This window comes from Rattus rattus, chromosome 2 (genome assembly GCF_011064425.1).
Source record: "Rattus rattus isolate New Zealand chromosome 2, Rrattus_CSIRO_v1, whole genome shotgun sequence".
Classification (NCBI taxonomy): domain Eukaryota; kingdom Metazoa; phylum Chordata; class Mammalia; order Rodentia; family Muridae; genus Rattus; species Rattus rattus.
In genome coordinates, this window is record NC_046155.1 from 95,244,917 (window position 1) to 95,257,498 (window position 12,582).

Genomic DNA, 12,582 nt, shown 5'->3' on the forward strand with positions numbered 1-12,582 from the left:
ACAACCCAGTTCAGGAATCCAATCCCCTGCCTCTTCTGGCCTCCTGAGGCACTAAGCACCTATGGGATATACATTGCATACATGTGAAGAAACACTTATACACATAAAACACATCTTTTTAAATGTTACGCATGGTGGAATAAGCTTTCAATCACAGCCCTAGAAAGGAAGAGACAGGGAGATTCCTGGAGCTCAGTGACTAGCTTGCCTAGCTTACTTGGCAAGTTCCAGGATATGAGAGGGCCTGCATCAAAAAACTAGGAGGATAGCACCAGAGGTTGTCCTGGGGCCTCCATATGCACCTACATACACCTGCACACATATGCCCATGTACTCATGAGCCCACGTGTGTGCATGCAGACATCACACACACACACACACACACACACACACACACACACACGGTGGGGAGGGGTAGATAAATTCTGGACCACCCTGCTTCCTATCTTTGAGGCCTTGGCTAAACTGCCGATCTATTCTGTCTGTTACAACAGTGGAAACAGTGCCACCTCATAGGCCCACATTGAGAATTCAGTCAGTAAACAGTGGAGCCTCTCAGGGAACCCTGGGTTTCACTATGGTACCATAAGTCTCAGTGTCTGGCCAAGGACTCATATACTTTGCAAAAATCAAGATAACATTGGCCAACCAAAGGAAGAGGGGCCCAGCCTCTGTTCCCTCATTTACACACATCTCTCTGTGTCCCAGGCATCCTGCACAAAGGGAATGGAGAGAACCAGTTCGTGTCCCAGCAGCCACCAGTCATCGGCAGCATCATGGGCAATGGGCGCAGGAGGAGCATCTCCTGCCCCAGCTGCAATGGCCTGCCGATGGCAACAAGCTCTAGCCCGTGGCCCCTCACCTGTGGTTCTGGGGAGTCTCGTGGGAACTTCAACTACATCGAAGGATCTTCCCCTCTAGATGTCAACATCCTGGAGATGGGTATGTAATGGATGTCGTCCCGTGATTCCTTGTAATGTCCCTTGACATCATGGGAACCCAACAGCCTTACCCATGGGTACCAGAGAAGGAGGTCAAGACAGAGCTGCACCTGACAGACACTGGGACTTTTCACTTCCCGGCTCTATGAGGTGCTGCCTCCCTGTGCTCTGTGAGGAAGACAGAGTTGTCCTTCACGTCCAGAGGTTGTGGGAGGCTGCTAACAGCTGAAAATGACTCTCCCCCAGAGCCACCAAACCTTTTTTTCTGCATTCGATCAATAGAATTGGTTACAAGAGTCTTTTTGTAAGAACAAAGGATTCACAGCAAGCAAATGTCACCAAGTTCAGTCCTGTTCCTTAGTGTTCCTCAGAGACCGTTACCTCAACCGGCCAGGGTTGAGATAAAATGAAGCCCAAGGCTGATGCCGGCCAGGCCTCTCAGCTCTCTCGGTGGAGCAGAGCAACAGGGAGAGACCCTTACTCCTGACCATGAGCAATGAAGCACAGTACCCATCAGCTGGGGAACAACTCTTGATTTTGCACCTTCTCCTATTTCCCTGAGCCAGATCTCTTTAGAACCAAAACCCTGTCATGAGGTGGGTTCTATGCTTAAAGGGAAACTGTAATTCAGAGACAGGGGAGCCCTACTCTCAATTTCAGAAGAAATTTCAGAAAGTTTTTGATAGCTATCTTAGAGCAGATAATTCACCCATATCCTGGTTTGGAACCACATGAGCAAGGCACGATTTGGGATGGAGGGCATCCTCCAAAGTGGATGGAAGGGCAGTAGGGCTCCTACTGTTAACCAGTGTGATGGTTCTGTAACGTATCCCCTCTTATCAACCTTTGGCAAAAAGGGAAAGCAAGCCCAGAGAATTTAAAGTACATGCTCAAAGTCCAGCATCTAGAATGGCGAACCCAAACCTAGAAGACAGTGACACAGCCCAGCTGCCTGGCATAGTGAGAGCCATTCCACCTTGTAATGTTATTCTCTGCTGGCTAAGTCCTTATGCAGCTCACACAGAAAAGGAGGCAGAGCGTGCTGACTGGCTGTCACACACCACTGTCCTAAGAACGTGAGCATCCATCCCCACACAGGTCACCCGGGGAAGCTCAAGGAGGCTCCCATGCTGTGGGCACCTAGGAAATCACACATCAGGCTGGGCGAGATACCTGACTCCAGGAGCGTATTCTTTGCCCTTTCTCTCTGTTACGAGGTTAATGCACAGGCACTGGTCAGGGAGGAAGGGGGCCTCGGCTATACTTGCTTCAGTCAGGTGAACATAAATGAGTCAAAGGAGCAAAGAAGCAAGGGGTCAGCTCAACGTAGCAGAGAAGCTGCGTGACTTTGAGCAAACTTTTAAATTCTGAGCCTCCCATTTTCATATCCTCCAAATAAGACATCCTAGTTTCTCTCTCTCTCTTTCCCACTACTGTTGAGGATTGTGTGTGAGGGGATTGGAGGAATAAACAAAGCCACGGAAGAACTCAGTGTGTTAACATCCTGACATATCTTCCTCCAGCCTTTTCCTGCTGGTCTTTGTCTCTGTGTCATACTCTCCCTAATTACACTCACTCCTCAGTCCCATGCCTTGGTTTGAGTAGGCTCTTGGTAGGCTCCCCACGTTTTGAAGACTGTCATAGAGAAGCTTGCACGCGGAGACCCGAAGCAGCAAGCCTGTATCTCTCTGGGTGTATGTCTGTGCAAAGACGAGGATCAACCACCCCTGTCTCTTCTGAGCCCCCACTGAAGCAGCACACTGTGTCAGGCCTGTCCTCTTCCGGAGCCAGCGGTACGGTGCAGGTGGAGCCGGGCCTCCTCTGTGATATGTAGCTGCTTGTAAGTGAACTCACTGACAAGGAGTATCCAATATAAAATGTATCAGTGTCATGGCTGCCAAGTCCGTATTTATTACAGTGTTGTACAGTACCATTGCTGTCAAGTTTTTAGCTGCTAATAATGCTTCTAACCCTGCTGCTAACACCTCGTTCTTTCTTCTATTCCCTGCTCTCCTGTCTTCTGTCAGAAATAAAGATTTCAGACATAGGTAAGCCAACCAGTGGAGAATTTCCTGCCTCTCCCCTGCCTTGTTGCATGCTGTATGGTAAGCCACACCTGTCAATTTCAGATGGCTCAATGACAGAGGAACCCTGTGTGGCTAGAAGCTGATGGGAGATAATCAGTGCAATTAGGACACCCAACTCCTAGTGGTGGGGAAAGTGGCAAAGACCGGAATTCCTTGTACCGGTGGTAAAGTGAGACACTTGTCCGGTAGTCTATAGACGTGACAGACTGGAGTAATAGGGGGAAATATGTGAGTGGCAGCACCTGCTTAATTGTTAGTCTAACACATCATCTAGACCATTGGATGAGTTTCTGGCTGCGGTGGGAGGTGCGGAGAGCTTCTGACACAGGTGAAGAGTATGAAAATAGGTAGGGTCCGGATGGATCTCGGAGTCAGAGCACTGGAATGGCAGGCGGCCCTGCAGAGGCTCTTCCAGGCGGGACATCCCAGTGACTTCATGCAGGCAGCAGTCCTCACGCAGAACCGTGTCAGCATGTAGATTTGAAAAGTGAGGATGAGCAGACAGAGCTATGGTTTGCACAGCCGCAGGGGTGACTCTCAGCTGTCTGCATCAGACTCAGACCAAAATGGTGCATGTGAAGTCCTATAAAAGAAGTCTCTTGGGGATAGTGAGGGGACAGACAAAGCCTGAGCCAGCCGTCATTTCTAAATCCACTCCTGTATGTAGGTGGGTATGTGTATGTGCATATGTTATTCTAAGTAATAATTCATATGTGCGGAGTACCTGCTGCATAACAGGAGTTAGGCAGTTCACATGAATACCATCTTATGTGATCCACCCTGTGAGATAGACATCTGTGATTATTTCCAGTTTACAATGAGAATGCTCCCCAGAGGTATAGCCCTGAAATAATTGCTTCATCTCTGAACTTTCATTTTTTATCTCGAAGTTATTAAAAATTACCGTAAGGAACAAAAAGGATCTCTGCAAACTATTCAGCCTTTTCAGGCACAGAGAGAGGTTCCCAAAAAAATGCTATGAAAAGACATGTTAGCAGTGGTTGTAATAGCTGTTACAATCTCTATACATGGGTTTCCTAATTAGCATATTACAATTTGTTATAATTACAATAAGCATGATGATAAGGTGCCCCCAAAAGGGTAACTGAGTCCTCTTACAACTAAGGATGCATATAAGAGATTGGGATCAAAAGTAAAAACCAGGAGGAACACCAGTGATCAAACCTTAAATGCTGAGCTGCTAGCAGAGTGCTTGTTTAGTATTCTTGAAGAACTGGGCTCAGTTCCTAGCACCACAGAAACTGGGTAGGATGCTCCAGTCCTCGAATCCCAGTACTTGGGGGGATAGACAAAGGAGGATCACGAGTTCAAGATCACCCTTAACTACCTAGGAGGTTCAAGGTCCCCTAGAATATACATGACCATGTCTCAAAATTCTAAAAAAGGACAAAAAAGCTGCCATCTATTAAGCATCTCGATTTTTATGGGAACAGACACTGTGTGCAGAGGCTTACGTTCAGTTGTATAGTTTTTATCCTTAAAATGACCCTTTGAAGTAGATGTAATTGCCCCACTTCTCAGATCAAGCATAGAGACTCAGCAGCAAAGCACTCCGCCCAAGCAAATGGAGTAAGTGGATAGAGCGGTGTTTGATCCTTGGTCTCTCTCGCTCCAGCACCCACCTCTGTCTGCTGGAGGGAACACATGAACTAATTCCTGTCAGGGTAGCATCCAAAGTGGTCAAACGAGGCTCCTTGCTCAAAGGAGATCTTACTCTGGGACCAAAGGCAGTTCCTCCCCCAGAAATAGAGAAAAGATTATCTTTCACCACAAAGAGACCCCCAAGTTCCCAATCTCTACCTAGAACGTCCCCACTTCTTCCCAAAGTGGGAAGGTTGGCTTCAACTCACTAACTTCAGGAATGCTTCCACAGCCAAGGTTTCACTCCCAGAGCTGGAACACAGCGTGAGGCCTTGGAGTTCCCTGCAGCAAGTTTCAGAGTAGGGCTGTGATCTAGTTCTGCATCTGGCCCCGTTCAGGGTCCTAGCCATCAAAATTGGATTAGACACAATCCTTGGAGCCTGAGAATGCTCCCTGTGTGTGGACCTGGTCCTGGGGCCTCTGGGGCCTTGGTCACAGGCCTTCTTCCATCACGTGCCTATATGTTTTGCAGCATATCCATAGGCCTTAGAATGTAGTGCTGATGTGCCTAGGAACTATCAGAAATACCAAGTTCTGCACTATGGAACTGACATCTGCATTTTGGTAACGTCTTCAAGAGTATCCCCTGCACGTTGAGGTCGGAGACACTCTGCTTAACTCCCAAGTCTGGCTATACCTAGGATCCACCTGAAGAGACCTCAAAGGCAGAGCCCAGCCCCTTCAAGTCATGCTTGTTCAGGCCACTTCTAATTTCCAGATGATTCTGATGTATAGAAGTATCAATCTGAGATCACTAGCAATAGATGCTTCCTGTGTTTCCTCCAGTGACAAAGCCAAATTCATTCACTCATTTATTCTCGCATAAGTTCAGCAGAACTTTTCAGAATCTGTGTAGTGGGATCATTTAGGACTTGAAGTCAGTCCCCTATCCTAGAAGCATTCAAGAAGGTGCTCACAGCAGTGGTGGTGGTGGCTGTGCTCACAGTAGTGGTGGCGGTGGCTGTAATTTATTTATATGGGTTTTGCCTGTATGTGTTCCACATGCATGCTATGTACTTGGAGGCCAGAGGGAACATAGGATCCCCTAGAACTGGACTTACAGGTGGATGTGAGCTACCATGTGGGTGCAGGGAGTTAAAGTCAGGTCCTCTGGAAGATCAGCTAGTGTCCTCAACTGCCAAGCCATCTCTCCAGTCCCAAGTTCAAGACTTTATCGAGGAGACAGAGAACAGAAACTGAAAGTACCACAGACACTAGCAGCAAGATCTGCCACAACTCTGGGAAACACGAGGCTACAGTGTGTTGTAACCGAGAAGCAGGGGCAGGAATGGTGGTGCAGGTGAGGGCGTACCTAGCTGAATCTCCCGAGACAGGCAAGTCAAAGGGGCCCTGGAGCTTCCTTGCAGCCTATGCTTTCAAGGACTGCATGTCTTGCAGCAGATCGCCGGGCCGTCAGGCTGCAGCACTGGTGTGTTCAGGGGACAGTGGCAGCTACGTGGGGAAATAGAAGTAGACTGGAGCGAAGCACGTGGAGATTGAAATCCACTCAGAGCTGTGAGCCTGCTCAGCCATTCATCTCTGTCCATCTCAGTCCTCTTACGTGGAAGACAGTCCCCACCTAGTGTGCTAGTTACTGGGGAACTGAGGCCATGTGTGTCGAGTACAGACACACAGACTAGGCCGGAATCCACATCTTCCGTCATCAGATACATCCTAATCCATGGCATCAGCTCCTCAGCTCCATCCCACAGGCTGCCGGGCAGCAGCCAAGGGAGGGCCCAGAGGGAACAGGAGATACAGTGCAGCCGCCAGTGCTGGCTGGCACAGGAGGAACTGTGGAGCCAGGGGTGTAGTTCACGATACAGGGCTTGCACAAAGCCCTAGGTTTGATCTCCAGCACCCAATAAAGCCAGGTTTAGTGATACACAACTGCGATCCCAGCATTGGGGAGGCAGAAGCAGGACATGTTCTCAGCTACGTGGTGAGTTTGAGGTTCAGCCTGGGATAAAGGAGTCCCTGTCTGAAAATCAAACAGGTGTGTGTGTGTGTGTGTGTGTGTGTGTGTGTGTGTGTGTGTGTGGTGTGTGTGTGGTGTGTGTCTGTATGTGTGGTATGTGTGTGTGGTGTGTGTCCGTGTGTGTGGTACGTGTGTGTGCGTTGTGTCTGTGTCTGTGTCTGTGTCTGTGTCTGTGTCTGTGTCTGTGTCTGTGTGTCTACAGGCCAGATGAGCAGAGCAGAGACCTAACCACTGGACAGCTGACAATCACAACTATTTCACTGACTCGCCCCAGTTAAATACTCACCTTCTCCACTCACAGCAAGCAGTTTTCCTCCCTCGCTGACCACCTTATAAGCATAAGAGCAACTCTAACTTTTATAGGATCTAGGACAATCCTGGCAAAGGCCACCATCTCCTGGAATTCACTCACTTGAGAAGCCCCATGTGAGTGCCACTTCTCCAGGGCAGTGCAGGACTATGTGAGCTAGGAACTCAAGGGGATAATCTAAGTGGACAGGGCCCTCCACCATACTCCCTCGGGGTCCTCTCTCTGCCAAGGTAGATAACACCAGTTTATCATGAGTGATGCACACCGAAATGAAATAGTCCCCCTGCCTCCTGGCTGTCATGGGGAAGCTGGGAGGCCGGGATGCTCCAGCACGAAGGAGCAGGATCTAAGGTCACTGTGTTTTATTAAGCTAGGATCAGGGTTGTCTGGGAAGATTAAATTTGTGCCACCTCCTAAGTCCCAAGGGAACATTTCAAGATAAACAGGACGTCTGTGCTATTACTGCCAACCCCATGAGAAGGAGAAGCAAAGCTAAGTGATTTTAATGCAAATGCCACCCAGATAAACTGAGAATGGCCACGTCATCTGCTTAAGACAAGCCGCTGTGAAGGGCTGGAGGCTGTAGGTCAGGCGCTGGAAACGCACTGGATAAAAACCGAGACGTCTCCCCGCAACGTACTGAAAGGAGGTACGAAAGACATATGGCCAGGCCTGTGCTTGGTGTAAGTCATAGGATGAGCCCCAGCCCACAGAGGAAAAACAGTTTGCCAGAAAAGGTCCCTGAATAGATGACAGAGCAAGGGAACAGAGCAGAGGGGCGGGTAGAGGCAGGACCGGATGCAACAAGGGGCCTGGTATGGGTGTTGCTAGTGTGGGATGTCTGAGAGGAAGGGACCGAGCTGCATCTGGCTTAGAAAAGCTGTGCTTCCTCTGAAAGAGGGGAGAGCATTGCAAACTGAAACACAGAAATAACCTAGTGGGGTGTGCAGCAGATCAGAAAAATGGTCTGAGGAAGAGGATCCTGCCCTCGTTCATTAGGAGACAATGGGATAGCGGTATGGGGCTGGAGAGGAAGCACAAGTGCAGAACAGCAAATAAGAGAGCCTCAGGTTTGAACTTCCGGCTCTGGCCCAGGGGACACGACCGAAGCAAGGAGTGTTTCTAATCATGAGAAGTCAGGGCCAGACTAAGAGAACATGGCCCTAAATGCAGAGAGAGAGAGAGAGAGAGAGAGAGAGAGAGAGACAGACAGACAGACAGACAGACAGACAGACAGAGACAGACAGAGACAGAGACAGACAGAGAGACAGAGAGAGAGACAGAGGTGTGTGCACACACACAAATACACAAAGAGAGAGGTACATACACACACACACGTACACACACATGCACTACACAGTGCCTCAAGTTTCATGTATAATAAACACTAGTTTATAAAATTAAGTTTTTCCAAAGGACCTGGATTAATCTCTATGCTTGATAAGTGTATAATATTGACATGTTGTTTGAAGACAATATTGACATGATCAGACCACACACAGGAGCTGAAAATTGACATCGCAGTGGGCTCCCAGTGGTAAGCCCAGCCTCTATGTGCTCCAGACTTGGAAGAAGTTATAATCAATACCCCTGCGTATAGGATCTGTGCTTAGCAGGAGATGCCTACCAGAAAGTCATCGCCAAAGGCAAGCACAAGCATCACCACTCAGCAGCAGACGTGACTGCCGAGTACCTCCTGTGTGTCATGCATCATACTACATGTGAGACACATGTGGTCTCATGTGAATGGTCCCAAGTCTAAGTAAACACTAACACCACCATCCTGTAGATGAAGAAAGCTGGAGGCCCAGGGGCCCAAGTTTCATAACCCACAGACTGATCTGGTTTCAGGCCTTGGGCATTTTCCAACGGAAATATCCCTTTCACATTTCTGCATGATCTGACTTCTTTCCTGTTACCAGAGCCCAGGTTTTATGACTTTCTTCCAGAAGCAGACCCAATCAGCGCTGCTCCTCTGCTCTCTTTCTTTTCCTTGAGTTTGCTGCGAATTAGAAAGTGATCCTACACCTCATTTATATGCCTGCAGGACAGAGACACCCAGGCTCCTGAGTAACCCACCCTTAGGAATGCCTGGAAATGGGGTAGGCACTGGCAATAGGCAGCTTTAGCCAGTATCTTATCTGTCAGTCCCAAGACGGTATTGGAAGTCACTATAAAAACCATAGAAAGCAAGGCTTGTTTTAAACCCTTGGGTTATTGTTTAAAGTCAAGCACCTCCATGTTCCTATCTTGGGTTTAGCAGGTCTCCTAAGACAAGATTCAGTGATAATCTTTTATGTTTTGAACTAGAGAGATGGCTCAGCAAGGAAGCTCACAGGCTGTTCTTCCAGGGGACCTAGGTTCAGTTCCCAGCACCTACATGACAATATATACTGCCCATAGCAGTCTATAATTCTATTTCAATGGATCTGATGCCGTCTGCTGGCCTCTGTGGGCACTGCAATATACAGTTCACATGTGTGCCTGTAGGCAAAACACTAATAACACTTAAGAGGGGGGAAGTATATGTTTAGCATTCTATGTAGGCAATCATTAGCAAGAGGCCTGGTGGGTTTTTTGGTGTATGTATGTATGTGTGTATGTATGTATGTATGTATGTATGTATGTATGAATGAATATGGTGTGTATACGTAGGCATGTAGAAACCAGAGAACAACCTTAGATGGTACCATATACCCTTCATTTCCCTTTGAGTCAGTCTCTCGATGGCCTAGAGTTCAGCAAGGAGCATAGGACAGCTGACCAGTGAGTCCCAGGCTTCTCGCATCTCTGCCTCATATAAACACTATGATCGCAGACATGGCCTCGCAGCTGGCAGGGGTGGGCGGGTGGGTTGGTTGGTTGGTTGGTTGGTTGGCTGGTTTTGTCTTCAACATGGGTTCTCAGTATTGAACTCCCAGTGCTTGCAAGCACCCTACTGACTGAGCCATGTCCCTGGGCTAAGAAAAGGGTTTTGCATTAGTAACTGAAAGGGGAGAGATCATTAGGCCAAGCTCGCAGGTCACAATGAAGATAGCATCCTCATTAGAGCATTTTGCTGAGATTCCAATGGGTTAGGGATTCATGTTGTATATCCCCATCCAAGTAATAAGCAGGCCCAACGCTTCTTAGTTCTGAGGTCAAATGAGACTTGGCATGTTCAGGATGGTATGTCATGCTGTGCGTCTCTAGTTATGTGATGGAGAGAAGGAAGTGCTCATGCTAGCCCTAACTCTCTTGCAGTCACAGCCCAGCACACAAATACTACCTGGCTACAGACCCCATGAGCGGGGCCGTCTTCCTGTCTGACACCAACAGCCGGCGGGTCTTCAAGGTCAAGTCCACCACCGTGGTGAAGGACCTGGTCAAGAACTCCGAGGTGGTAGCAGGGACTGGTGACCAGTGCCTCCCCTTCGATGATACTCGCTGCGGAGACGGTGGGAAAGCCACAGAAGCCACGCTCACTAATCCCAGGGGTAAGGCTTTGCTTTTACAACAATAGCATTTTACTTGTCATTAACATTGTGTCTGTCTGTCTGTCTGCCTGCCTGTCTGTGTGTCTGTGTGTTCGTATTTGATATAAGTAATCGTCAGAAAGAGGCCTAAGAGAGAGGGGGGGAAGTGTGTGTGTGTGTGTGTGTGTGTGTGTGTGTGTGTGTGTGTCCTCTTGCTAATGATTGCCTGTATTAAATACACATGCACAGTTTGCGTGTGTCTCTGTAGTGTGTGTGTACACAGAGGAATTGCGATAATTCTACCTGGTGGGAACAACCCCAGTTAACAATACCTGTCTTTCCTCCTGTCTTTTTTTCTGAGTGTTTGTGCACATTAGTCAGTGCAGTCAAACAAGATGAAGCGTCAAGCACACTCTGTTAGCAAGCTGCTTTTATCTAAACGATACCAAATGACTTCTCCATGACAGTAAATATTCTCCGAGCTACTCATTTTTAACAGCTGTGGAGGGTTCTAATGAACCAGCGCTCCATCCCCTGAGCGACTCCCTCCCCCTGGGTGTGCAGGCTTTGCCTTAGTCAGTGCTCCGCAAAGACAGTCCCATGTCTTCCTTGTGTGTGAGGTAGACTTAAAGAGGAGTCTCTAATTTTTCATTCATCAAGTATTTACCAAATACACAGAGCTTCGGGATGCTTAGCAAAGCTCACTGTAGCAGAAGCAATGACACCTGGATGGAGAGAGGAGATGCGTGCCCTGAGATGCCCGAAGGAAGGGGGTGGGGGGCCTCTGAGCCGAGAGAAACCTGATGCCCAGAGACTGAGGAAGCTTGACATGAGGGGCCATCACTACCAAGAGGCATCCTTCAGTAAGGGATTTACCATGTAGCAAGCCCTATAGCAAGGGACTTCTAGCCACTAAGCCTCAGGGACCTACCCAAATAAAATCAGAGTAATAATACCACCTACTCCTACCTCCTAAGATTGTTCCGGGAGTCCAAGTTGATATAGTTCACATGTTGCCCTATAAAACTGTTAGAAATAAGTACGGTGTTAAAGAGGACCTATTTCGAGGTCTGGTTTCAAATCAAAGCAGTAGGCTCTTGAAAAATCATATATTCCAATTCGGGCATTGTTATCTAGTAACTGTGTGACATTGGACAAGTAGCCTAACCTCTCTGAACCTCATTTTCCTCCTCCATGTTACAGGGCTATTCTACACAGTCATAATCCAATTTAAATATCAGGAATATAAATGTCTAGTACAGACAACTAGATACATAGTAAACACAGCATCACAGGAGACCCCTAATCGTGTCCCTGCCATGTATTATGTAATCGTGTAGCGTCATATAGCATCCTGACAGACTGTCTACCTAACTAATGGCATGGTCAGGTGATAGCTCTGCGGGTAAGTGTTGTGCCATCAACGGCTCAAACCCCTGCTAGCTGTGATTCCTTAGTACTGAGTGAGCAGTGGAGAGGAAGTCCAGGCTTGCACGGCAGTTTCCTCTGCCTCCAGACAGCCCTAAGGCCTCCCCTTTCGGACCTCAGTCTCCCAGTTTGTGAGTAAGTAGGTTAAGCCAAACGATCCCGCGGTCCCTGTCAGCTGCAACACCCTGCTCTCTTCCGATCAAGACCGCTTCCTGCTGAGAGATTGTTCTTCTCTCCTGGCATCTCTCGTCGTTCTGCATGCCTGTGGTCCCCTCCCTCACCCACACAGATGGAGTGGCAGTACCATTGCCCAAAAGCCTGTAATTAACCCAGACAGAAATGACAAGGGGGCTGCAGTACGCAGTCACTTTGCAGGAGGGAGGAGAAAAGATGTCCGTCCATTTAGCACAACAAAAGGAGGAAAAATGAAGTAATTAATCAGGGGACAGATCACTTCCATTAGTCTGCGCAGCCAACTTTGTAAACAAGAAACCCAATTGTTCATGGAGCGCTCATCAGTCCTGGCAGATGGAGGAGAGAGACAGGGCATAGCCAGGCAGACAGGCAGCGGGACTGACTCACGTCCTGCTGCTTACGGAAGGAAATTAATTGACATTCTAGGCAGGACCACAGAAAAGCCCCCACCCCTCGGGCTGCCTGCACATCGGCATGAAGTCCTTTTCCAGCTTCCTGGTCCTTTAAAGAGGGATGGAATGAGAGC

General features: G+C 48.4%; 1 protein-coding gene across 5 annotated transcripts in view; it reads left to right on the top strand.

Moving 5' to 3' along the window:
• Positions 1–12,582, top strand: part of Tenm4 (teneurin transmembrane protein 4) — a 477,470-nt gene that overhangs the window by 423,549 nt on the left and 41,339 nt on the right. For 4 of the 5 annotated variants that reach the window (XM_032892953.1, XM_032892951.1, XM_032892952.1 and 1 more), the window contains 3 exons: positions 709–941; positions 2,967–2,989; positions 10,222–10,454. In XM_032892953.1, coding sequence (XP_032748844.1) covers positions 709–941; positions 2,967–2,989; positions 10,222–10,454 — 489 coding nt within the window. Of the gene's footprint in view, positions 1–708; positions 947–2,966; positions 2,990–10,221; positions 10,455–12,582 lie in introns of all 5 variants that reach the window. The other variant, XM_032892955.1, reaches the window with a different exon arrangement.